Here is a 27,109-nt window from a genome sequence, read left to right as displayed (position 1 = left end):
CACATCAACAAATTGAGGAATAAAAACCACATGATCATCTCAATAGATGCAGAGAAAGCATTTGACAAGATCCAACAGCCATTTATGATAAAAACTCTGAACAAAATGGGCATAGAAGGAGACTACCTCAACATAACAAAGGCCGTATATGACAAACCCACAGACAACATCATACTCAATGGGCAAAAACTGAGCGCCATGCCCCTGAAAATAGGAATGAGACAAGGATGCCCTCTATCACCACTCTTATTTAACACAGTACTGGAGGTCCCAGCCAGAGCAATCAGGCAAGAAAAAGGAATAAAAGGAATCCAAATAGGGAGGGAAGAAGTGAAACTCTCGCTGTTTGCAGATGACATGATCTTATATATAGAAAACCCCAAAGAATCCATTTGAAAACTCTTAGAAGTAATCAACAACTACAGCAAAGTTGCAGGGTATAAAATCAATTTGCATAAATCAGTAGCATTTCTATATTCTAATAACGAACTAACAGAAAAAGAACTCAAGAACACAATACCATTCACAATTGCAACAAAAAGAATAAAATGCCTTGGGGTAAATTTAACTAAGGAAGTAAGGACCTATATAATGAAAATTACAAGGCCTTTCTGAGAGAATTGGACGATGACATAAGGAGATGCAAAGACATTCCATGTACATGGATTGGAAGAATAAACATAGTTAAAATGTCCATTCTACCTAAAGTAATCTACAGATTCAACGCTATCCCAATCAGAATCCCAATGACATTCTTTACAGAATTAGAACAAAGAATCCTAAATTTCATAAGGGACAACAAAAGACCCCGAGTTGCTAAAGCAATCCTGAGAAAAAAGAACAAAACAGGAGACATCACAATCCCTGACTTCAAAACATACTACAAAGCTACAGTAATCAAAACGGCATGGTACTGGTACAAAAACAGGTGTGCAGATCAATGGAACAGAATTGAAAGCCCAGAAATAAAACCACTCATGTATGGACAGCTTATCTTCAACAAAGGAGCTGAGGGCATACAATGGAGAAAAGAAAGTCTTTTCAACAAATGGTGCTGGGAAAACTGGAAAGCCACATGGAAAAGAATGACAATCGACCATTCTTTTTCACCATTCACCAAAATAAACTCAAAATGGATCAAAGACCTAAAGATGAGACCTGAAACCATAAGGCTTCTAGAAGAAAATGTAGGCAGTACCCTCTTTGACATCAGTATTAAAAGCATCTTTTCGGACACATTGCCTTCTCAGAGAGGGAAACAATAGAAAGAATAAACAAATGGGACTTCATCAGACTAAAGAGCTTCTTCAAGGCAAATGAAAACAGGATTGAAATGAAAAAATAACCCACCAACTGGGAAAAAATATTTGGAAGTCATATATCTGACAAAGGCTTAATATCCATAATATATAAAAAACTCTCACAACTCAACAACGAAAAATCAAACAACCCGATCAAAAAATGGGCTGGAGACGTGAACAGACATTTCTCCAGAGAAGATATACGGATGGCCAATAGGCACATGAAAAGATGCTCATCATCGCTGATCATCAGGGAAATGCAAATCAAAACTACACTAAGATATCACCTTACACCCATTAGAATGACAAAAATATCTAAAACTAATAGTAACAAATGTTGGAGAGGTTGTGGAGAAAAAGGAACCCTCATACACTGCTGGTGGGAGTGCAAACTGGTGCAGCCACTATGGAAAACAGTATGGAGATTCCTCAAAAAATTAAAAATAGAGCTATCATACAATCCAGCCATTGCACTACTGTGTATCTATCCAAAGAGCTTGAAGTCAGCAATTCCAAAAGTCCTATGCACCCCAATGTTCATTGCAGCATTATTTACAATAGCCAAGACGTGGAAGCAACCTAAGTGCCCATCAACAGAAGAATGGATAAAGAAGATGTGGTGTATACATACAATGGAATACTAAGTTGTAAAACAGAACAAAATCATTCCATTTGCAATAACGTGGGTGGACCTTGAGGGAATGATGTTAAGTGAAATAAGCCAGTTAGAGAAGGATAATCTGTGTATGACTCCACTCATATGAGGAATTTAAAAATGTGGTCAAAGAGAACAGATTAGTGGCTACCAGGGGAAAGGTGGGGTGGGGGGTGGGCACAAAGGGTGAAGTGGTGCACCTACAACACGAATGACAAACATTAATGTACAACTGAAATTTCACAAGATTGTAAACTATCATTAACTCAGTAAAAAAAAGAATTACACAAATATGTAAAACCAATGCAGAGGAATTTTTGATTCTTTTTGCCCTGCATTTGCTTATTTTAAACTTTGAATAATGCATAAGCACATTTCTTTCCTTAACTTGATTGTGTAAATTTTGGGTTTGGTTATTTAGAGAAGACAAATTTCCTGCTCCTTAACTTACAGACTATTTTTTAATTCCCAGCTCCCTATTTACCAAGAGAGAAAAGCCATGTAAATATGGGACTGGTGGAAAGATTATTTCCATAGCACCCTTTCATGAACATAGTCCCTCAGGTTGCAGCTCAGTCTGTCCCTGATAGAATGCTTCACAATGGTTCTCTTTATTTGCTTTGAGGAGAGAAGAAGAATTGTTGTGACAATGAAGTAACACCAGGATCCATCACCCACTTATGTTTACCATCCTTCCAAAGGCCTCCAATACCAGGATCTATCTTTATTTCCTCATAGCATTTTTTTTCCTTCTCTTTTATCATAATAGCTCTATAATAAGCTGGCTAAACAGGAGCCACTTTGGTTATTTCTTCTTTGTGGAAAAGCTTGAATTAAATGACAGGGTTGCTGGATCATCTGACTTGGACTTGGTTGAGTTATTCATCCATGTATAGTTGGATCAACAGAATTAAGTTGTTTGCAATAGTAAATCCTCCCATACCCCACCACACACACACTTTACTGACCCTACTCCAGGCTAGGACACAATTTAAAGCTAGATTCTTCTACCATCTAGAACAAAAATTATTCTGCAGAGAACAAGATCAGAGAGAGAGAATTGATCCAACGTTGTCCAAGATTTGGAGGAAATTATCTGTTTAATGGGATGCTTCTTATTTAGGAATAATTGCTCTGAAGACGATAGATGATTCTGTACATCAGTAATTTTGTGGGAATTATTTGGATTTTAAAACTTTAACACTATTCTTTGTTTGTACACATATACGCTCTTCATAGTCTGCTGTTCACTTGGAAATCCGTTCCTAATTTTTAAACTGATAGTGGCAATATTACTATTTTCTTCTTTTTAAAAGAAGTAGTTGCATTAACTGATAGGCTCCTGGGTTTCTTCACTTCCATAACCATTTTCCTTTCATCCTAGACTCCTCAGGGGACTTTCCTGCATACTGTTCTCAAGTCAAGCTTTTCCGTTGGTATCTATCTTTCACTGTCCACACACTGACCTCTAAGCACACTGAACTGCTTGGCAATTCAGGAAAGCAACCTGCTCTCCTTCCTCATCTTGTAAGTTCTCACAATCCTAATTGTTTTCCCAGGAAGAATTTTTCTTCTTTGTCTGCCTAGTTACTTTTATTTCTCCTTTAAGACTTCAGTCATTGAACAAATATTTATTTCATGATTTCTGTGTATCAGGCCCTGTCATAGAATAGTAAATAGTCAAAGTCCCTTTTCTCATAGATCATTTAGTCTCAGCACGAGTGTGGAGAGAGGAGAGATTTTAAGTAAAAACATGAGTAAATATAGAACTTTAGACTACAATAAATATAAAAAGATAAATGAATCAATAACACTGTAACTAGGTGACGTAGCCTAGGTTAAGAAATCAGGGAAAGCTTCCTGCAGAGAATATGGAGCTGGGTGAAAGGCCTGTAAATCAGGAGTATTGTGGCACCGTGGGAATTGACAGGTGCAAGGTGGCTGTAGAACCGAGAATGAAAGGGACAACAGTATGGGCTGATGCTGCAGCTGGACCTGGGCCAGCCATCCGAGACTTTTTAGGCCCTAACAAGTACTGAGGTCGAGGATACAGGATTATATGTATCCATTCCACCAGAAAAGGTGACTTTTAATGTATTTAAATTTCAAAAGCTACCGTGATGTTAAAGGAACCCAGTGTGGAATTTCACTTGTGTCAGATGGATGCATCTATATTACAGACATATGTCATAACCCAACTGAACGGGATGGGAAAAACAGATCTAATCTAAATAACTTTAGAAACTAGTATTTTGTCTAGGTACTATAATTCTGAAGACAAAAGAACTGAATACCAACAACATGCTACAGTTGGTAAATTTCTTTCTTATGGAAAAATAATCTAGCAATTCTGAAACTACTTTACATGTGCAGTGGGGTTGAACAAATAAGCAAGTATGTTGTGGGTATAGGCTTCTCACTGTGAGAGGAAGAAGAAATATTGAATGCACTCTCTGTACTACCTTTGAAAATCTTCTGTAAATATCTTGTCGATGAAAATAATCCATAACCAATCTATAAATGAAAATTTGGGACAGTTTATTCTGAGCTAAAATGTGAGGACCATGGCCTGGGGCCTTTCTTCCCAAAGGAAGAAAGGGCACTGAAGAAGTGGGGTGTACAGAGTGGTTACATACCCACAAAGAGGATGTTTCACATATCATTGAAATGTCCCTTTGACAATAGTCACGAGACTGCTCTGTTGGCACAGCGATTGATGGACACAGCAGGTAGGTCTGCTGCCTGGGTGGGCACAGCAGGGTGGCAGGTCTGTTGTCTCGAGCTGGGTGGTCACAGGTGAGTGCAGCCATCAGTTCCTAGCCTAAGGAAAGATGCTTATCCTTAAGAAAATCCCAATGTGGGGGAAGTTCCACCTTTATCTTAAGGGCATTTGTTCTTGCCACAGTAAATGTTTAAAGCAGATATGCAATGCATGCTCCATGGCCATGACAGACCCTTTTGGAAAAAACAAAGTCAGGCTGAATTAGGTTTACACCAAATGGCTTCCTCATATACTCCAATATATCCTCTTGTTTGCCATTTCTATTTGTCAATCTTATTTATAAATGAAAAGTTTAAAAATAGGTCTTGATATTCTCCAGCTTTGTTCTTTTTCAGGATTATGTTGACTATTCTATTTTATAATTTTTATTAGGAAATAGTTTAAGACTCACAGGAAGATGCAAAACTACTACAGAGAATCCTGGTATTCCCTTCACTAAGCTTCCCCAATGACCATTACTTCCATAAACGTAGTTCATGATCAAAAGCAGGAAGCTGACATTGGTACAATACCGTTAACTCAAATACAGTCATTGTTGGGATTTCAGCACTTTTCACATGCACTTGTTTTGGGTGTGTGAGGTGATTAGAGATCAAGAAACTTTATCAGGTGTAGATTCATGTAACCATCAGCACAATCAGCATGCAAAACTGTTCGTCTCCACAAAGAGACTTCTTTGTGTTGCCCCTTAGTAGTCACATCCACCTCCCAACTGTAACACCTGAATATCACTGGTCTGTTCTCCATCACTAAAATATTGTCACTTTGAGAAAGTCATAAAAGTAAAATCACAAGGTACATAACCTTCTTTCTTCACTTAGTATAATGCCTTTGTAATGATCCAACTTATTGTGCTTTGTTCATGCCTTTTTATACGATATATATATTTCTATCCATTCACCTATTTAAAGACATTTGGGATACATCCCGTTTTGGAATATTACAAACAGATACTATGAAAATTTATATACAAGTTTGAGTGTGAATATGAGTTTTCTTTCTATAGGATAAATGCACAGCAGTCAGATTGCTGAGTTGTATGTTAACTGTATGTGTGACTTCATAAGAAGTTGCCAAACTGTCTTGCAAAGTGTCTGGACCATTTTGTATCTTCACCAACAAGGCAGGAGAGATGCATTTACTCCACCGCTGCCAGCATGTGGTATTGCCAACATTTTGAAATCTACTCTTATAAGTGTGTGCTGGTATCTCATAGTTTTAATCTCCATTTCTGTAATGGCTAATAGCGGTACACATCTTTTCAAATGCATATTTGGCATTCTTTTATCCTCTTTGGTAAAATACCTTTCAAGCCTTTTGCCCATTTTCTGATTGGAATGTTTGCTTTCCTTCTGATGAGTTTAGAGAATTCACTACACTCTGGATACAAGTGCTTTGTCAGGTATGTGATTGGCCGATATTTCCTCTTGGTCTGTAGCTTTCCATTTCATCTTCTAACAAGATCATTTGCAGTGCAAAAGCTTTCTTTATTTTGATCTAGCTTAATTTAGCATCTCTTTCTTTTATGGATCATGGTGTTGGTGTCAACTAAGAACTCTTTGCCTATGCCAGGATCATGAATATCTCCTCTAAAAGTATTACAGATTTCCGTTGTATGTTTAGATCCAGAACACATTTTGAGTTTAATTTTATAAGGTATGAGGTTTAAGTCAAGTGTCATTGTTTTCGCCTATGATGTCTAATTATTAGAACACCATTTGTTGAAAAATCCATCCTTCTCCATGGACTTGCTTTCCTCCTTTCTCAAAATTCAGCTGGCGTACTTGTGGAGTTCTATATATGGAATCTCTATTCTGTTCCATTGGTCTATATGTCTATTCTTCTGCCAAAACCATGCTGTCTTGATTAACTGTTGCTGCATAGGAAATCTTAAAATTGAGCATTAGCTTTTATATGGCTACAAAGAATCTTATTTGGATTTTGGCAGGAATTCCATTAAACTTATAGGTTAATGTGGCCAGAACTGACATCTTTACAAAGTTGAATCTTGCAATCAATGAACATGGTATATTGCTCCATTTAATTTAGTTTTCCTTGATTTCTGTAATTACAAAATTTTGATTATCAACATGCAGACTCAGTACATGCTTGCTTAGATGTGCATCAAATATTTCTCTTTTTTTTTGGAGCAATTGCATATGGTACTCAGTCTTTAATTTTTAATGTTTCCTGGCTAGTGTATAAAAATATCATTCACTTTTGTGTGTCTAGAATTAATATTTTGCTACTTTGCCAAACTCACTTATTAGTTCTAGCAGTTTTTCTGCTAATATCTTGGAATTTTTTACATAGACCATCGTGTCATTTCCACACAACCAATCTTTGCTTTTCCTTTCCAGTTTATATCTGTTTTATCTCCTTTGCTTGTCTTATTGTCCTAGCTAGGCTTTTCCAGTACTCTACTGAATAGGGGTGATAAGAATGGACATAAATCTTCCCTTGTTATTCCAGTCATTGCTGACATGTATTTGGACATTTATCTCATGCATCGGAACTAATCAGCACTATGCTACCTTACCCACTCCTTCGGTTTAGCTCCAGGACCTGCCTTAATGGTTCTGGTTTAGAGTAGCAGTTATTCCATTAAGTTGTAGTGTTGTATTAGTTTCCTCAGGCTTCTGTAAGAAAATATCAATATTCAGGTGGTTGAAAACAGCAGAAATTTATTGTCTCACAGTTGTCGAGGTTAGCAGTCCAAAAACAAGATGTCAGTAAAGCCATGCCCCCTGTGAAACCTGTAGGAGAGAATCATTGCTTGCTACTTCTAGGTTCTTGGTGTTTGCTGGCATCTTTGGCTTATAGATGCATCACTCCAAACTCAGCTTCTGTTGTGACATCACAGCCTGCATCCTGTGTCTTTTTTCTCTTCTAACATCAGTTTTATTGGATTAAGAGCCCACCACACTCCAGTATTTAAATATAACTAATTACATTTACAATGACCTTTTTTTTAAGTTTCTTATATTGCCTTTATGTTTCAAAAGTTTTTTTGTATATTGGAATTATTAACAGATTCACATATATTTTTCTAGTTATTCAAAATGATTTTATCTTAAATAGTTATAAATACATATAAAATTAGTTTAGTGAATGATATGTTGTGGACACAGCTATATTTCTTCATCTAAATAATTAATGATTTAACCATTAGATGGTTAATCTATTTGTGATCCTTGATCTTTAGTGCAAACTTTGCCGTCTGGTAAATTATTAAACAGAAGCAAGTGTTTACGTCTGATTTCTGTACATTGATTTGAACTAAAGCATTAAAGTTTAGTTACAAGAATAAAGGGATTTTTATGTTCGATTGATCCTAAATTTAATTGTAGAGAAAGAAAAAATACACACTACAGAAAAGTCTTTTAAGATGTTTACCATTCATGTTGCATGCTCTCTGTTTTTTCCCTCTATCATACAGGCAACCAGTTCAGACTCTCTCCCAAATCATTTTAACTTTTAAAATTTCAAAGTATTCATCCAACTCATGGCAACCATTGTAAGTCTAGTGTTCTCATTTTTTTAAATTAATAAAGTTTTATAATTAACACAGATGAGAAGCACAAGTTAATATGCATATTAAAATATGCTCTCTAGTTAGTGAATTTTCTCTATGTTTATTTTGCACTAATTCTATTCCTCATTTAGATCCCAGATGAACTTCAAGGGAAAGTCTTTCATCTTGCTTTGGAATATTCTATCAAATCTCTCATTTTGCTCCACAGTCAGGTGATGTTTCCAGTCTCCAACGGTACCTAGTGAGATAAGCACATGAACAGCATCTGGGTGAGGAAGTAGCACCATCAGGGCAAAAGTTTCCTGCAGCCCTCTTTAATCTCTTCTCCAAATCAAGCTAATGTCGGATAGTTCTCCGTGGGGTTCGATTCCCCACTCCTCCTTATAACGGGAGGAGCTAAGAAACAAACTTCAGGGAACACAGTAACACTGAAAGTAGCCTTACGGTCCACTTCCTTATCTGGTAGACTTCCACCAACCACTAAATTACAACTTTTCTTTGGAAGGAAAACCAAAACAAAATATATGAAAAGATCAGAAAATTAAATATATTTTACTAAATTCCAGGCACTATACTTGGCAAATTACTTCTTCCATGTAACATACATCTTAACACAACCTTACAAGGTAAGTATTTCTTCATTTTTCAAATGGAAAAAATGGAGACCCTAGATTTCCCAGTAATGAAGTGAAGGTCACAAAAGGTGCCTAGAGCTGCTACTGCTGTAGTTTCACTTGATAAAAGTTTGAAACCATCATTAAGCCAATTTTTTAATGAAGATTAATAATTTGACATCTTCAGCTATCAGACTGTCTTATGAAAGCATGATTATTGTCATTTGGAACAGTTAGCAAGCTATTATGGGCATGAGAATTGCTTTATATCTGATCTAGCTGAGGAATGAGAAGTGAAGGTAAATAACAAAGGGAAAAAATAATTTTTAAAGATATCAATTTCAAAAAATCTTTACACATTTAGATTTAATCAATGTCCATCATCATAATACATTTATGAATAAATTTGAGAAGAAAATATGAAATAGAGAAGTACAAATTACCTTTAGAATGGTATACATTAAAAAGATTAAATTAAAAAATTTTGAACTTAAGCAATATCAGGAAAAACATTCAATCTTATCTACTCCTAGCATGTTTTAGGAATACCATAAAAATTTATTGCACATTGTCAAATAAATTCATAGCAGGTTGGGTTAATGAAGTATCAATCTACTTTTTACAAGGAAGAAATCTGCCACATGAAATAATAACAGTAATACAACCTCAGTTCCTCACAATAAAATTTATGTTGTTTCCTTCTAGAACGTTCAAGAGAAATAAAGGAAAACAAGAATTGGAACTCTCCTGGTCGCATAGATCCACGGCCTTCATGCGGTACTTGCGAACAAATTTTAAAGATTAGGTAACATGGACTAGAAGGAAAGAATCTAATGTTTATTGGTCTGGTTTACGTGTCAGGCTCTGTAGTAAAGAATTGTTGGGTTTGCTGGGACACTTTTCATGGTCACTTTCAATTAGGATATTTGATTCCTTCAAGGGCCCATATGGCAGTACTTGGAGAGACATGTTGGCAGCACTCCTTAATTAGCATGGGGGCCAAGGACTCAAGGGAACTCTCAACAGTTTTGCTTCTGTAAACCACTGCTTATCACCTTTGCGCAAGAAACTTCCCTCGTCTGTTCTTCTCCCCAAGTCATGTTTTAGAATTTGCTCATAATTTGCTTGTGGATCAAACTTCATGTTCTCAAATGTTGCCTGTTTAACAACAGCTTCCACATCCTCTTCATTCAGTTCTCTCTCAAGAAAACTGCTGATTTTAAGCACAGAACTTCTGAGATCCTGAAGGAATTGTGAGTATGAGAAAGTATTCAGTTTAAAAGGACCATATAGTTACCATTGAACATCTTTATCACATTTTGGAAAACTAAAGATACCTGGCCTTATTTTAAGTCTAAAGTTTGACAAAGATATATAACTTCATTTATCCTTCTATGAAAAAGCGTGCTTTGGTTTTCAGCTTTGTTAGAGCTTCCTATTGCTTGATTTTATAACAATAGCTCACCTTCATTCTTTCAACCAATGCTTTTAGAATACGTTGTATTTTTCAGAAACTGTGCAAAGTGCTGAAGACGTTTAAGAGAACAATAGTATGCTATCTGTGCCTGTTAAGAATTTTTAATTTCATGAGTGAAAGAATAAAGCAAGTAGTTAGTTACAATGGGCCCAAGAAAGAATAGCGCTGGTCTAGAGGGCTATGCCGGTGACTTCACCACACATTTGAAAAAGAACTAGCAGCAACCATCCTCACACTTTTCCAAAAAATTGGAGAGGAGAACATACTTGCAAACACATTTCATAAGGCCAGATTTATCCTGATACCAAAGCTAGATAAAGACACTGCAAGAAAAGAAAACTAAAGAAGAACATCACTTATGAAAGATAAGATGCAAAAATCCTCAACAAATTACTAGCAAAACAGATTCAACAACATACTGAAAGGATTGTATGCCATTTTTAAGTGGGATTTACTGCTGGAAAGCAAAGAAGTTTCAACATATGAAAATTCATCAATGTGCTACACCACATTTACAGAATGAAGGGGAAAAATGCACAATCATCTCAATTGATGCTGAAAAACATTTGACAATATCCAAGAACTTTTCGTAGTCAATAGTGAGAGACTGAAAGGCGTTCTGCTAAGATCAGCAGCAAGGCAAGGATGCCACTTCTTGCCACTTGTACTCAATAGAGTACTGGGAGACCTAGCCAGAGTAATTGAGAAAGAAAAAGAAAGAAAGACATCCAGATTGGAAAGGAAGAAATAAAATTATCTCTGTTTGTAGGCAACATGATTTTATAAAGAGAAAACTCTAAAAGTTCCACAGAAATACTGTTAGAACTAATAAACAAATTCAGCAAAGTTGCAGGACCCAAACAACACAAAAATCAGTTGCACTTCTATACAGTAACAATGAACATTCCAAAAAGGAAATAAAGAGAGCAATTCCACTGCATTGTTTGAGAAAATTGCGATCTTTTTCTATAAGTGCTTTAAGAGAAAAACTTGAGTTGACTAAGATCTATCTTTTTTTTTTAAATTTTTTTTTAAGATTTTATTTTTTCCTTTTTCTCCCCAAAGCCCCTCTGGTACATAGTTGTATGTTCTTCGTTGTGGGTCCTTCTAGTTGTGGCATGTGGGACGCTGCCTCAGCGTGGTTTGATGAACAGTGCCATGTCCACGCCCAGGATTCGAACCAACAAAACACTGGGCCGCCTGCAGCAGAGCGCGCGAACTTAACCACTCGCCCAAGGGGCAAACCCCAGACTAAGATCTATCTTCACTGACGGGGGAATTGGAAGGAAGATTCTCTTTCTATTATATGGTAACAACAACAAAAAATTGAAGGGCTGTGAAAAAATCGACATCAAAAATACATAAACAAGGGGCTACTTGGCGGAAGGTAAGAGAAAGGTGATACCTGGTGATAGTATATTGATGGCAGAACAGAGAAATATTCAAGAGATTTTGCATAGTTTACTCTGGGGTTGGTCTCTTTGTCCAAATTTTCTGTACGTTCTTTTGTTTATGAACGCTTTTTTTGGTGAGTACATTCTTACGGAGGAACTCAAATTTGAAAATAGGGAAGGAATCAGATTTGCATTTTGAGATGATAACTGGTTGAAGAATGGAGAATAAACAAAAGTGAGGTGAGATTTCAGGTAGGTGGACCAATTAGGAAGGCTGCCATAGAAAGTAAGCAAAAGATGGTGGTGACCTGACTAGGGAAGAGGCAAAAGGAGGGAGATAAGTTGTGTCTCCCACAAAAGTTTCAAAAAGAATACATGTAACTCAGTAATTGATTAAAGAAATGAAGATGCAAGGTGAAGGAGGTGTGAAGTAGGAAGCCTGCTTTCTGATTTAGGTCACTTGAGTCACAGTGCAATTCATGGGAGGAGGAGCAGCTTTTGTTGGGAGGTAATAAGCTCTATTTTGGACATGATTAGTTTGAAGCCCAAATATTAGATACAAAAGTAGGTATATAAAAGACAGTTACATTCTATACGTGTCTGGGCTGCTGATATATATTCAGGATTCACCAATTTATTCCCCAACCCATTCCACTCTGGTTTACTGGACCTCATACGACACTTCACGTCTCTGGATGTAATGGACATTTAACTCTCTCTTTTTTACTGGACTTCTCAGCAGCCTTAAATATCTGAAAAGGATCATGAAGATCATTCCTGACACATCTGCTTGGCTTCAAGGTCACGGCACACTCCTTGTTTCCTTTCTACATCTCTGATTTCTCCTTGCTGTTTCCTTGGTGGGCTCGTTCCTCTCTAACTCAAACTTTATACCTTAAGGTCTCTCAGTAATTGATTCTAGTTCCTATTTTCTTCTCACTCTCTCCCTCCTTCTCGCTCCCTGCCTTCTTGCCTCACCCATTATCTCCTCTCTTCCCACCCCCAATTTAATCCACTTTCATAGTTTCAGTCATGTTCTATACAATGATGACGGCCAAAATTAATATCATTGATATTTTTTGCCAGATTTCTTCTTTGAGCTTTAGACTTGTGTTTCCAAATACCTTCTTTTGGATACTACTAAGTCACCTTGAACTCTAAGGTCAAATCCAACCTCATGATCGTCTCTCTGTAACCTTGTCCTGCTTCAGTGTTGCCTAAGTACCATCGTGATGACACCACTATATACAGAGACATATGAGCCAGAAATATAGCAAGCATCCTTGACGCCTCACTCTTCCTCATTTTTCCAATCAATAGTCCCTCTCCTCTTTACCTCCTGAATATGCCTTAAACTCTGCATTCTCTCCAATTTCAATGATATCATTGAATCCAAGGCACCATTGATTTTCAGTGGATTAGCACACCAGTCTTTAACAAGTTAGCCTATATTCGCTATTATCATTTTTCAATCCACTAATGGGATGATATTTTAAAAATTATTAATTCTATCACACTGCTATTCTTTTATAAGGGATAAAAGAAATCACTGACATCAACATTCTCTACAGTATTTGCAAAGTCTGGCTCCTAGAAACCTCTATCTTAATCTTTTATTACTTCCACTTGCTCTTTAACTTCTTTCTTCCCTTCTTCAAAGGTGTCATGTGCTTTACTGCTTCAGGGAATTAGCAAATTCACTTTCCCTGCTTAGAATTCTCCTTTACCTCTCTTTCTGTTGTTAACTCATATTCATTAGCTTGCCCTTGTCCTGTTACTTTCCTGAAAACATTGCCTATCACCTTTGACTATACCAGATCCCCTTATTCCATATACTGATCTCATACCTGCAGTTTTTCTTACCAACACTTATCACACTTTTGAATTATGGATACCTGCTTGGGGAATACCTGTCTTTCTTTTTGGCTTATAAGCTCAATGAATAAAAGGTTCCATCCTCTTTTTCTCATAATTTAGTGCCTGTCACATGGTAAGCATTCAATAATTTTTGAAGATATGAGATAATGTATTACATATTAGTGAATCAACATATCAATCAGAGATCACAAAATAGTAAATGTCAAATGTGTCTCATTTCATTAATGCAATGTTTTATGACAGCTTTGAATGGATGCCAATGGGTAAACGTTCCATGATTTCATGTGAAAGCTACTTTTCAAGATTCTCTTAAAATAACAGGAAGAACTTGCATCACAGGGCACACATTCACCTCTGTTTAATTACCCATATCTTAGTCACTTCTTACCCAGGGCTCCATAGTGCCCTTTCTCTTTTTCAAGCTATGGCTGCTCTGGACATTTGAGTTTTCCTTCATTGCTACAGATGGTTACATGGAAAGGAATCACAAAAGGTGCCTGTCTACGGTGAGAAGAGAACCCTGAGGAAGACCAGCAACTAAGGGATGGGCAGGATACTAGAAACCTACGAAGAAGCCTGAGAAGTAGTTAGATATGAAGATAACGAGGGGAAAGTGGTTCACTGAAACAAAAATAAGAAAGAGTTTTAAAGAAATAGTATTTTAAAAAATAATCTTCTCCTCTTACCTTCTTCATCTCCTCATACATCATGAACAGAATGTTGAACTCATGTCTGTGCTCATACCAGCCTCTGATGTGATCAAACCAAAGGCTTCCTGACACTGTGGGAAAATTTAAGAACTAATGAGGTGAAGATGTTGCACTCATTGAGGAGCAAAGTAAACTGTGTTTCTTTTCTGCTCTGGAGTCCTCAGAAAGAAAAATAAAGCTCCCACCCCTGGACTTCTATGCTACCTTTGTAAAATGGCGTTTTGGGAAACGAGTACATGATTTTAGCAGAAACTTGCCTTTCCCATGTATTCAGGAAAGCAGCAATGCAAAGAAAAGGAAGCCCAAAGAACTAATTTTGAAGGTTTCCTTAAGGTAAGCCCCTTCCTTTTCCTTCTTCCTCCACCTAAAAACATACGTCTTTATTTCTCCTCCTGCTGTCTGTTTTAAAGTCTCTGCATAGCAATTTTAGCTATCTGCAACAAGACAAGACCTGAATGTAATCTGCTAAGTGAGTGAGAACCCTAATTTGTCAGTCCACAGTCCTCCTGCATCAATCTTTCCTCTTTAGTGTTGGAGTGAAAATTCCACAGCTGCCATAAGGGCCACCACAGGCCATGACAGAGCACAGATCCTACACCCACCCTCAGCAGTAGCTCTTCTGGAACACATGGATCGAGCTCTTTTGAACTGCTAGAATATTTCTGGTTCTCCTAGGCTTGGGTCAAAATTTTTCATAAACAATATGCCTCTGCAACCTGGACAATTCCCACAGTGGTCCCAGTGAGGCCGGAAAAGCCATTAGGTAGCAGATTCAGTTGAGAAACGATAGTAACCAGTTATGTCCCTTCTACCTTCTATCATTACCCTCTGTAACTCTCTAAATTATGTTCCCTAAGCTAGAGAATTTGGCTAAATAGCAACATTGCCTCATAAACATGTTTTTCGGTGAATAAATTCAGTTACCTTTTCCATCTAAAAACTTTTTCATGAAATCTTCTATATTCTCCGGAGCTTCTAACATAACCATCATATTTGAAAAATGAAAATATGAGATCAAAACATCCTTGGGGTTTCTGTAGATGTAAAGAATCTGCAAAGGAGATAGTAAATTCCTATCAGTTATTGGTTATCTTTAAAGTTATTTTTAACATCTGAATAATATTTCACTATATAAATGCATAATAATTTATATCATCCAGTTTACTCACGGAAATTTAGGTTGTTCACAACGTTTTGCTATTACAAATGCTGTTGCAAAGATAACTTTATTCCCATGACGTTTCACATATGCAAGATTATAGGAATAACTTCTAAAGCTGAAATTATTTATTTGTAATGCTGATGAATATTGCAAATTACCTTGCATAGAAGGTGTTTCAACGTACCCTCCCTGAGCATTAAGTGATATCAGATATACAGCCAAGGTAGAATTGGAGAGCAGGGAAAACAAGGAAAGACTGGGCCAGCCCTGACGGCTTGTGGTTAAAGTTTGGCACACTCCTCTTTGGTGGCCTGGATTTGGTTCCTGTGCATGGAACCACACCAGTAGTCTCTCTGTAGCCATGCTCTGAGGGTGGGTCACGTAAAATAATTAGAAGGACCTACAACTAGAATATGCAACTATGCCTTGCTCTTCGGGGAGGAAAAGAAAAAGAGAGGAAGATTGCCAACACATGTTAGCTTAGGGTGAATATTTCTCAGCACAAAATTAAGGGGAAAATTATGCAACAGATGATGTTGAAGCAAATAATTATCCATACAGGAAAAAGAAAACAAAGTGGACTTTCCTCACACCATAAACAGAAATCATTTACAAATGGATTAGGTTTTAAATATGAATGCAACACTTTGACATCTAAAAAGTAAACAATATATATCTGGTCTTGGAGAAGGGAAAGATTTCCTAAACGGGAAAAAAAGGACTTAAAATGTTAAAAGTAAAACCAGAGACCAGACTTGAAAATTCCCTGAGCAGACAAGACCAGTTTAGTCATATAAGCAAAGCTTAATTTAGCTCAGTTTGCAAAGCGAACTCGACCTGGGTCATTTTTTGCTTATCACTCTGAAACTAACAAGCAAAACTTAACCTGTTTCTCAAGATTGATCTGAAGGAACCACTGACCAAATCTCTGTCATTTAGAAAATTCTAATATTGTAACCAGTTGCTGTGAAGAATTAACAGTCACTACTTTCTCACTATATAAGCTGCTTCGTGACAATATATCCTAGATAACAAAAATTGAATAACCTAACTTTTCAGTGAAAGAAAAGGATAGATCTGATAGAATTACTTACACAACATGTAAAATTATACACCAGTGGAAAACAATATTGAAAAACCAGAATAAACAAGGGCATATGGCAAAACCCCAGGGAAAAAGAAAATAAGTTACAATATAAAGTGCAGTAAAATGTAAAGCCAAGTGATTTAAGAGAACAACATATAATTTGTTTGCAATGACCAACGTAACAGGGATCTTTGTATACTGAATAATGTAATAAAAATAATAAGTGGCACAAATTCTAATAAGTCTTCAAAGTTTTTGATTCAGGGAAAATCGTGGTGGGAGATTTACACACAATTTCTTTAAACATAAGTATAAAAGGATTACCAGAAATAATTTACAAAACTATTTGACAAAAAATTTTACATATGTGTGTTAATGCTCCATATATGGAATATCCAACATTTTCTCATGTATGCTTGGAGCTACTATTGAATATTGAATATGAATAACTATTGAATATTGATCACGTAGCTGACCATAAAACTTCTCAATGAATTTCATAAATTAGAACTCTTATAATACCATTCCCCAAGAATAGTGCAATAATTACTAATAATCATCGAGGACCAAGTTAGAAAAAGTATATAAACACACTTGGGGAAAAAAATCTTCAGAATGACTTGGACCAATTAGAAAACTAAAACTGCGGGCCGGCGCAGTGGCGCAGGGGTTAAGTTCGCACGTTCTGCTTCTCGGCGGTGGGTTCGACGGTTTGGATCCCGGGTGAGGACATGGCACCCCTTGGCAAAAGCCATGCTGTGGTAGGCATCCCACGTATAAAGTAGAGGAAGCTGGGCATGGATGTTAGCTCAGGGCCAGTCTTCCTCAGCAAAAAGAGGCGGTTTGGCAGTAGTTAGCTCAGGGCTAATCTTCCTCAAAAGAAAAGAAAAAAAAAAAGAAAACTAAAACTGAAATAATAGATCTACAATTAATATATTATATAGATATTAACGTAGATCTTAATTCTGTAGATTTAAACAAAGCAGTTATCCCACTTTATGCTGAAACCGTAATTTTAGCTACACTAAAAGATATGGCTAAACTAGAATATAACTAGATTAAAAAGGACAGTCATCACTTTAAAAAGTAAATATTGGACATCAATAATTCTAGTCATTTAATTAAAGAGGTCAGAAAAAGAAATGCGAACAAAATATGAAGAAATAATGAATTAAAATAAAAGCAGAGATCAATGAATTACATAAAGTTATGTTTCAAAAACAAACTAGTTCTTTGGTGGAAAAAACCTAATACAATATCATAGAAAACTGCTGATATCCAAAACAATCTAATTAGGAAAAAATATGAAATATCTCTTTATTACAAATGAATGAAAGAGATGTAATCACAAAATTAGAGAAAACTCACCAGGTCATGAGACTATACGGTGTAATTATTTTCCATGTTTTGAAATATTGATGAAATGGGGATGATTTACTTTGAAAAGTATTATAATATTTGTTTAGAGAAAGGAAACTAATTAAATAAACTGATGAGAAAAATGAAAATGTTGTAGAACCATGAAGCTGACACGATCAGATACATTTATAATGGACTTTAATCAAATCTTCAAAAGATTCGGTTATTTTGTATTTTTTCAAACTATTTAACTTAGCAAAAATACAAAAGGCTTCAAAATGTATTTTATAGACTAGAATCACAGTGATACTAAAATCAAAGAAAGTCAGAGCAATCATTGCAAATTGAAGTCTAGTTTTTAAAATAATGACAGATTAAATTCCAGAGTAATGTTAACAAAACTCTCCCGCACTATGTGAAACAAGGATTACAGTCGTAGCAAGTAGATTTGTTCCAGAAACAGGACATCATTAAATTATTAGTGGATTTAATTTTACTATGGAATAAAGGAGGAAAAACTATGGCGTCTTCAGAGTTGCCCCCAAAAAAGACATTTTATATGATGAGAACTTTTCTGAATGAAGAAAAAAAGATAAAAGTAAAACTACAAGTAAACAAGAATAGCAAAAACAAATTTTTCAGTATTTCATGCCTCAAAAATCAATTGTGAAACAAAACAAAACACAAACAAGGAAAGATACTCAAAATCCTAGAGAATGAAGGACAAAAGAAGAAGATTCCTTATCACCTCTATCATTCTATCTCTTTTTGCAGATTTTAACTATTGAAATAGAAAAAAGTGTAAATATTAGAAAGTAAAGGAAAATAAAATTTACTATAATTTAAGATGAAATATATTCCAGAGAATAAAGGGAAAATTAACAAATCTAATCAAAGAGATTAAGGGACAAAAGAGAGTACAAAACCAAAGCCTTTTTCTTTATAATGGCAATAACTAATAGGAAAGTCAGTAGTGAAAACAATGTCTAGTATTTACCAGCTAAAGAAATAACAAAAACTGGAAATTCAGGAAAAATTGTGTAAAGAACATACGAAGAACCACATAACACATTTTGGGGACGTGAAAGTAGACCTAACAAATAAAGAGCAATAGAGCGATGCTGGGTAGATGTTGGAATATTGCAGAGTTAATGATTGTTTCAGAATTAATCTAATATTTAATCAATTCCAACTAGCATCTAAAAATCATTGGAGGAATTAACATGAAAAAATAAAGTTTGCCTTATCAGTTACAATATTTAAAACGGTGAAGAACTGCCACGTATTAAACAGAGCTAGCAAATTTTGGAATAAAGAATGCAGAAATCAGAGGTAGGGACTATGGAAACTTTGTCAAAAATGTCGACTTCAAAACTTTAGGGAAAGAGTAAATGCTTACACAAATCGCATTGGGTCAATTGGCTAATGCCCTTGGCAAATGCCACACAATAGTCATATTTTGAATCACATGCAATAACAAATGTAATTACAATTAAATGTGCCAAACAAAAACATTATTAGAAAAAAATCCCTGGAAAGTATTTACATAATCTTTGTGGTGCAGAAGTGTGTTCTTAGCAAGACTCAAGAGCCATAAGTTATGAAGGAAAGATTGATAGATGGCTTGCATAAGATCAAAGGATTCAACAATTCTCAAAGGTAATCTATTAACTAGGAAAATATTTGCCCCATGTAAATGCTTCTGCAAAACAGTAAATAAAAGGCAAGCTAAAGAAAAATAGCAAAGAATATAAAGAATATTTCAAGGCTGGAAGACCATAAAAACATGATCAAACGCAATAAAACCAAAAGAACTCCAAATTACTCAAGAATTAGATTGCTTTTACTTAGCACATTAGCAAAGATTGATCTTTCCAATCACTGGTGAGCGTGTGAGGGAAAAAGCATGTTTATTTGATGTTTGATGAGGAGTAAGTTGATAGATTACAGAAGGGAAGTAGATCATACCTACTGACACTGAAAATATTTGGACACTTTAACCTGAAAACTCCACTTATTTCACTAGATCACAAAAGTGTAAAGATCTGTAAGAATGCTTACTTCAACGTGATATATGCATTTGCTGCAACCTACCTGTCCATCAATACACATTCAATATTGTGTAGCCATATAAAATGCTATTTATTAACCATTAAAAAGAATAGAATTTCATGCGCTGACATAAAACCAGTTTGGCTGTATGTTATATAATTGCACTGCAGAAAAAGTGTGTCTTGACACAAGCTATGTATATACTTATAATACTTATATACTTATAAATATGTGTATAATATATATACTTATATTTTTAATGTGTAAAACAAAATCATAAAAATTGTCATAATCATATTTAAAAGAATGTGAATGAGTGGTGCTGGAGAACAAAATTGGAAGAAAGTACTTCTGTTTGTGCAAAAGGTCCATAAGCTACTTCTGTGACATACTTTAGCCTTTTTGTTCTTGAGACCTTTTGGTGCTAAATAATATGGGAGGTGGGACGCGAAGAGACGAGGCGATGGTCTCTTCTGATGCTTCATTTTGGGTACACCATGTTCAAGGAAGGGGACTCTATCAAGTGTTTCCACCGTTTCAGTTCTGTTACGATGTCCCTCAAAATAAATCAAGCTTAATATCTGCTGAGCCCAGACGGTACCTGTAAAAATAAATAATTTTCTTTTCAACTCAGAATAAATTTTTAATAACTCTCAGTAGTAACGCTTTGTATTTAACCACTCTCAGTACACACATGAATTTGTTCGAGTTTTTGTGTTTGTTCGTATTTTACATTAAGATGAGTAAAGATAAATCAAGGGCTCAGTTCCTTTGTCACTCTGAGCAGCTGTGCTTGTTCTGAGTCCACGATAGGAGTGATTCAGACTAATCCTTCCTCCTTCTGTTTCCTCTACTTCGTGCCAGGTCCCTTTCTGTGATTTTCTGCGCTACCTCTGTTTCTCCTTCCCTAGTCTCCTTTCTTAGTGCTTGATCTCTTGGAAGTAGACAACTAAACGTCAAGGCTCTTTTCACATCTTTTTTTTCTACTTGTGTAGCATATGTCTTCCCCTATAAAAAGTGGTGTTAGCAAGCATTCTTGTCCTGTTCCTGACTTTAAATGCACTATTTTAAATGTTTCACTATTGCATATGATGTTTGTGGTAGTGTTTGGTAGATTCTGTTTATCGGGTTAAAGAAGTTTCCTTTTCTCCCTAGTTTGCTTATAGTTTCCATTATGAATGGATGCTGAATTTTATTGAATGCTTGTTCTGCATCTATTGCGGTGATAATTCCGGCTCTGTCCCATACTCTCCTCATGTGGGTGAACTACATTAACAAATTTTTAAAGTAATTTTGACTCTTGAATTAAACCCAACTTGGTCATACAGTATTTTTTGCATTGTTGTATTTGCTTTGCTTATATTCAGTTTAGGATTTTTGTATCTATGTTCATGAAGATATCACCAAGTTCTAAGAGGATGTGAGATGCCAAAAATCTTACAAATGTCACTACCTAACTGATTTATCTACATGATAGATTTGGTACAATGTATGGTGAATCCTGGGGAGACTCACTAATCTTCTTTCCAAGATGATCAAGGAGCCAGCAGGCTGGACTGAGGACTGGTGTGTGGTGTCCCAAATACTTGGGCTGGACTAAAGGTAAAGGAAAGACTCTTTTATGACTGCAGTGCTGGACTAAAACTAGGAAAACTGAGATTTCATCCACATCTAAGAGAGGAAAACACCCTAATATCAGTCATATGTGGAGCAGAGAGGAAGACACCAGGGATAAGGTAATGTGCTGCTAATTTGGGGAAAGTGCACAAGGTCATGAATTCCAAAGTAAATGGAAAAAGGGAGGGACTGGAGCATTTTCATGAAAGTCAGGAATAACTTGTTCTATGCTGACTCTAGTGTGTCTTTGAGCAACATTAACCACCCCATACAACATCATATCAACGGCCACCAATCACCTTATGTTCCAGAGACCACAATATAAAAAATGATTAATTTTACAATGTTTGATTTGAGGGCAATTTACTTTAGTCCAAAACAATTTCATTATCTTAGAGAAATACAAAGCATTTAGAACAATTGAAGAGCATATTAGGAGTTAGTTCTGACAGTGAAATGCTACTAGGAAGGATCCTGCTGGATTTTTAAATATATTTTCTTCCAGTGTCAGACCAAGCCAACAGGTCAGCAATTACCAAGTATCACCCTTGGCTCAGTATTTGATTTCTTCATATGTGTCATCAGAAATGACAATATATGGAGCTCAAATAAGCTTACATCATAGAGATCTGAGATTTATTTAAGCTTTTTTCTGATTCTAAATAATCGTCTAAAGATAGACTGGGCTACTGTCAACGTGTAGAAAAGGGCACCTCTGTACACATGTATTACCAAGCCAGAGTGAAGATGAGAACAGGTGGCCCACTCCTCAAACTTACCAGATTTTGGATATGTGACTATGAAGACATCATCATGTCTAACTTCAAATTCCTCTAGATTTTTCAGTAGGTCAGTATTAGCAGTAGAACGTATAAGATAATAGCCTTTAAAGTTCAATAAATATGCATCTGTGTTGTCCATAATTATTCACCTATGAGCAAAAACAGATAAAATGATTTTCAAGTTCTTAGTATTTTGTAATAATGACTAACACTTATTGAGTGTTCACTGTATGCAAAGCAGCATTTAAATGTCCTATGTGTATCAACTCATTTACCATCCTCTTCACAGCAACCCAACGTTGCTAGAGGTATTGTTATTATCACTGTCTGAAAGATGAGAAAACTAAGATACTAGGAGTTTAATCAGTTTTTCTAAATCCCCATGAGGGAGGTGTTATCATGATTCTAAACATACAGTTGGGGAAGTTAAGGCACAGGAGTTTCTGCAAAGTGTTCAAGGTGGCCCAGCTGGCAGAGCCGGCAAGATTTGATGCCAGGGAGTTAGGCCACAGAGTCCATGCTTCTAATCCATTTAACATACGGTTTCTTAGGATTTTATATTTTTATTCTTTACACTTTATTTTTTGTTATAGAAATAGAAAATTCTTTGATGAATATGCTCTTTATTTCTTCTTTTTCCTGAAACATGAATACTCTGCTAACTTCTTATTTTGTGTGTGTGAGAGAGATTGGCCCTGAGCTAACATCGGTTGGCAATCTTCCTCTATTTTGCATGTGAGATGCCATCTCAGCATGGCTTGAAAGTGGTGGCTAGGTCCACAGAAAGGACCAGAACCCACGAACCTTGGGCTGCAGAAGCGTAACACACGATCTTACCCTCTCTGCCACCAGGCCAACCTCAATAATCTGCTAAATTTGAAAGAAGTTTCTGAGGCTTTGGGATCTGATACACTGTTTCAAATGCATTGTGGAAAATGCTCTGCGTGAGTGATACCAATTGGTTTTGCCTTGGAAATGTTGCTCTCATTTAGCTGCAAGATACCGCATAGCAATTCCTCCATATTCCAGTAGAAGTTTGTTTCAGAAATCTGAAATAAATCTAAGTAAGAAAGTCAAAATAAAAATAGTCTAAAGACATTTCTATTCCAAAATCAGACCAGCCGAGCATTTCTTTATTAGCTCTGCCTGAGAAAACTATTCTTGAATGTTACATAAATGAGAGAATCCCAGAAGTTCTATAACCTTAAGTTACAACCACCACACGGGCACATCTCGTTGTATTGCACCTCACTTTGCTGTGCTTCAAAGGTATTGCTAAGGTAATTAATGAGAGCGGCTATACCAAACAACAGATTTTCAGCGTAGATGAAATAGAAGGTGAAGATGCCTTCAAGAACTTTCATTCCTAGAGAAGGGAACTGAATGCCTGGCTTGAAAGCTTCAAAGGGTAATCTGATTCACTTGATAGGGGAGAAGGCAGCTGGTGACTTTAAGTAGAAGCCAATGCTCATTTACCACTCTGAAATTCCTAGGGCCCTAAAGAATTAGGCTAAACCTACTCTGCCTGTGCTCTATAAATGGAACAACAAAGCATGGATGACAGTATATCTATTTATAGCATGGTTTACTGAATATTTTAAGCCCACTGTTAAGATCCATTCCTCAGAATAAAAGATTCTTTTCAAAATATTACCATTCATTGACAATGCGCCTGGTCACCCAAAAGTGCTGATGGAGATTTACAATGAGATTAATGTCATTTTCACGCTTGCTAACACAACATCCATTCTGCAGCCCACGGATCAAGGAGTAATTTTGACTTTCGAGTCTTATTGTTTGAGAAACATATTTCCTAAGATTATAGCTGTCATAGGTAGTGATTCCTCTGAGGGATCTAGGCAAAGTCAATTGAAATAAAACCTTCTGGAAAGGATTCGCCATTCTAGAATTGTTAAGAATATTCGTCATTCATGGGAAGAGGTCAAAATATCACCATGAACAGGAGTTTGGAAGATGTTGATTCCAACCTTTGTGGAGACTTTGAGGGGTTCAAGACTTCAGGGGGGGAGGTAGCTGCAGATGTAGTGGAAACAGCAAGACAATTGGAACTAGAAGGGGAGCCTGAAGATGTGACCCAATTGCTGAAATCTCGTGATTAATGCACGAGGAGTGGTTTCTTATGGATGTGCAGAGAAAGTGGTTTCTTGAGATGGAATCTATTCTGGGTAAAGATGCTGTAAAGATTGTTGAAATGATAACACGAGATTTAGAATATTACATAAACATAGGTGAAAAAGCAGCAGCGGGGTTTGAGAGGATTGACTCCAATTTGGAAACAAGCTCTACTGTGGGTGAAATGCTATCAAACAGCATCTCATGCTACAAACAAGAAATCGTTTGTGAAAGGAGGAATCAATCAATGCAGCAACCTTTATAGTTGTCTTATTTTAAGAAATTCCAGAGCCACCCTAACCTTCTGCAAGCACCACCCTGATCAGTCAGCAGCCAGCATGATCCAGGCAAGACCCTCCTCCAGCAAAAAGATTACAACTCGTTGAAGGCTCAGATGATAGGTAAACTTTTTTAACAATAAAGTATTTTTTAATTATGGTACGTACAATCTTCTTTAGGCATAATGCTATTGCACACTTAATAGAGTACAGTACAGTGTAAACATAACTCTTGTATGCACTGGGAAGCCAAAAAGTTTGTGGGATCCCTTTATTGTGATATTCCCTTTATTGCCGTGGTCTGGAACTTGTCCCTCAATACCTTCAATGTATGCCTGTATATTTCAGTTATATACTTTAAAAAGTTGAAGTGCACACAAAGAAAATAAACTTCTCAAAAAATTGCAAATATGGCTTTATGTAACTTGCACGTCAAAAAAACATTCAATTCCCTTACAAACAGTCTAAGTCATCTGATCAATAGGGGAAAGTCCAAGGTGAGTTTTGCTGAGTGAGAGAGAAAATCATTTGTCTTAGAATCATCAGGGTTTCTGGGGAAATGTTCATGTTCTAGCCCCTTACCAGACTGATGGAATCAGAATTTCTGGGAAGTCTTATTTGGAAATCTACATATTATCAACCCCTCCCTTCGCACTAAAAAATGTGAACCAAAATAGTGATAAAGCACTCCCTTGGTTCCAGTGGATGTTTTATCTCAACTTCCAGAGAAGCCTTGTGGGATGCTACTTGACTCTCAATTAAAAGATCCAGTTAAGGCCCTACTAAGCCAGTAGAGGTTTCCTCAGTCAAGTCAAAGTCCAGACAACTTCAACTAAAGGGAATTGAGAAACGACTAGACTGGCTGATAAGCCACAAAGAATGGTTTCAATCCAGGTAGACGAAGAGCTATGTTGACATGGGCATCACAAATTTTCCAGGAAAAACCTCGGGGAACTCAGCCTTTGGAGTGTTAAAGGGAGAATTTACACTGTAGAAATGGAGAAGTCCATAAGTAGGAAACACAGTTGAAGTGAAAGATGAAAGCAAAGATGAAAGTGTGATTCACTATCACACTCCCCTGACACCCCACAATGCTACCCACAGACACAGACACAGACACACACACAGACACACACACACACACACCAATTCCAGAAACTCAGGATGCTGAAAACAGACGAACCAGTATCAGGCAGCCCACACAAACATTATGAACATCGCTCCTCGTTTGCTGTTTGTTATGTTCAGTTTGTCCTGCACAGTCTCAGGAGACAGACAATGATAAGAGCTGTTGCGCCACAGAAATAAGGGAAAAACAGTGGGGTTTGGGGTGGATTCATGTGAGATCTCAGCATTGGCTAGTCACATATTGTCTTCATTTCCTTGATGAATAGAGAAGACAGTGATTGTATAAAGAGAAAAAGATGTCTTGTTTCTCCCTCTTATTCTTGTGACGAAGTCCAAAAGAAAAGGAGGAAAAACAGGAAATTGAGGAGAACAAAATAAGTACATTTGTATGCTGAAGAGAGGGTAAGACTTGAAAGAGGCTTGAAGTCTACCCTTTAACTACTCACTGTTGCAGATCAACTGATGAAGCAAAATCCACTTCTGATGGGATTTTAAGGATGACAAGGATTGATGTGTTGCTGAGACAGAAATACTCCCTACGGAGTTTGTCTTTGCCAATGAGCAGTGTTCTAGGGAGTCAGCTCAGTTTGGGTAAATAAATTGGGTAAGATTTGTTGACATTAGGAAAAGGACATAGGGTCCCTCCAGAGACAGCAAAGGTGTCAAACTGATGGAGAAAGTGAAGAGAACTGCATTTACCCAGTAGTCATAATTACTTAACTTTAGCAACTATATAACAAACAACAAGATGTACTTGTAAGCTATAGCAACAAGTTGCTTGGGAATGAAGAATGATCAGTAAAGTCATTGAGACCTGTCTTAGGGGGCTGGTATTCCTTCTTCATGTCTTTATTTGCACCTTCCTATGTACAACTAGCTATGGCTGTGAGAGTTTCCAAGGGCCTTATAAACTCACTGAGCATTTAAATTCATTTTCTAAAATGCCCGGGGTTGTCCAGCCTCAATGATACACTTGCACTTGTGTTTTTTTTTAATTACTTCATTGAGATGACATTGGTTTATAACATTGTGTAAAATTCAGGCTTATGTTACTGTATTTCAGCTTCTGTATAGACTGCATGGTTTTCACCACCAATAGTCTAGTTTTTGTCCATCGCCATACATACATGCCTTTTTACCCTTTTTGCCCTACACCCTACCCCCT

At 36.5% G+C, this 27,109-nt stretch overlaps 1 protein-coding gene across 2 annotated transcripts; it reads right to left on the bottom strand.

The window, feature by feature from the left end:
• Positions 1-8,053: 8,053 nt before the first annotated feature.
• Positions 8,054-26,507, bottom strand: LOC103544041 (amine sulfotransferase-like). 2 transcript variants are annotated; one of them, XM_070559557.1, is made up of 7 exons: positions 26,391-26,507; positions 22,403-22,554; positions 20,399-20,607; positions 15,271-15,397; positions 14,323-14,417; positions 9,943-10,129; positions 8,054-8,511 (listed from the first exon to the last, which is right to left on the bottom strand). In XM_070559557.1, exons 2-7 carry the CDS (start codon positions 22,542-22,544, stop codon positions 8,390-8,392), a joined length of 882 nt encoding a protein of 293 aa, XP_070415658.1. In that variant the 5' UTR covers positions 22,545-22,554; positions 26,391-26,507; the 3' UTR covers positions 8,054-8,389. The 2 variants fall into 2 exon arrangements, with proteins under 2 accessions (XP_070415658.1, XP_070415659.1); XM_070559558.1 differs by lacking the exon at positions 26,391-26,507 and having other exon boundaries at positions 22,403-22,623.
• Positions 26,508-27,109: the final 602 nt, after the last annotated feature.

The sequence above is a fragment of the Equus przewalskii genome, chromosome 9 (assembly GCF_037783145.1).
Source record: "Equus przewalskii isolate Varuska chromosome 9, EquPr2, whole genome shotgun sequence".
NCBI lineage: Eukaryota > Metazoa > Chordata > Mammalia > Perissodactyla > Equidae > Equus > Equus przewalskii.
Note: the sequence above shows the minus strand (reverse complement) of the source record. Positions and strands in the feature narration are given on the sequence as shown.

Coding starts and splice junctions, on each gene's coding strand:
- LOC103544041 (XM_070559557.1), bottom strand. CDS start 22,544: ATGGACAACACAGATGCATATTTATTGAACTTTAAAGGCTATTATCTT. Junction 20,608..22,402: donor AGTCACATATCCAAAATCTG/GTAAGTTTGAGG, acceptor TTATTTTTACAG/GTACCGTCTGGGCTCAGCAG. Junction 8,512..9,942: donor GGGAAGTTTCTTGCGCAAAG/GTGATAAGCAGT, acceptor TTATCTCACTAG/GTACCGTTGGAGACTGGAAA.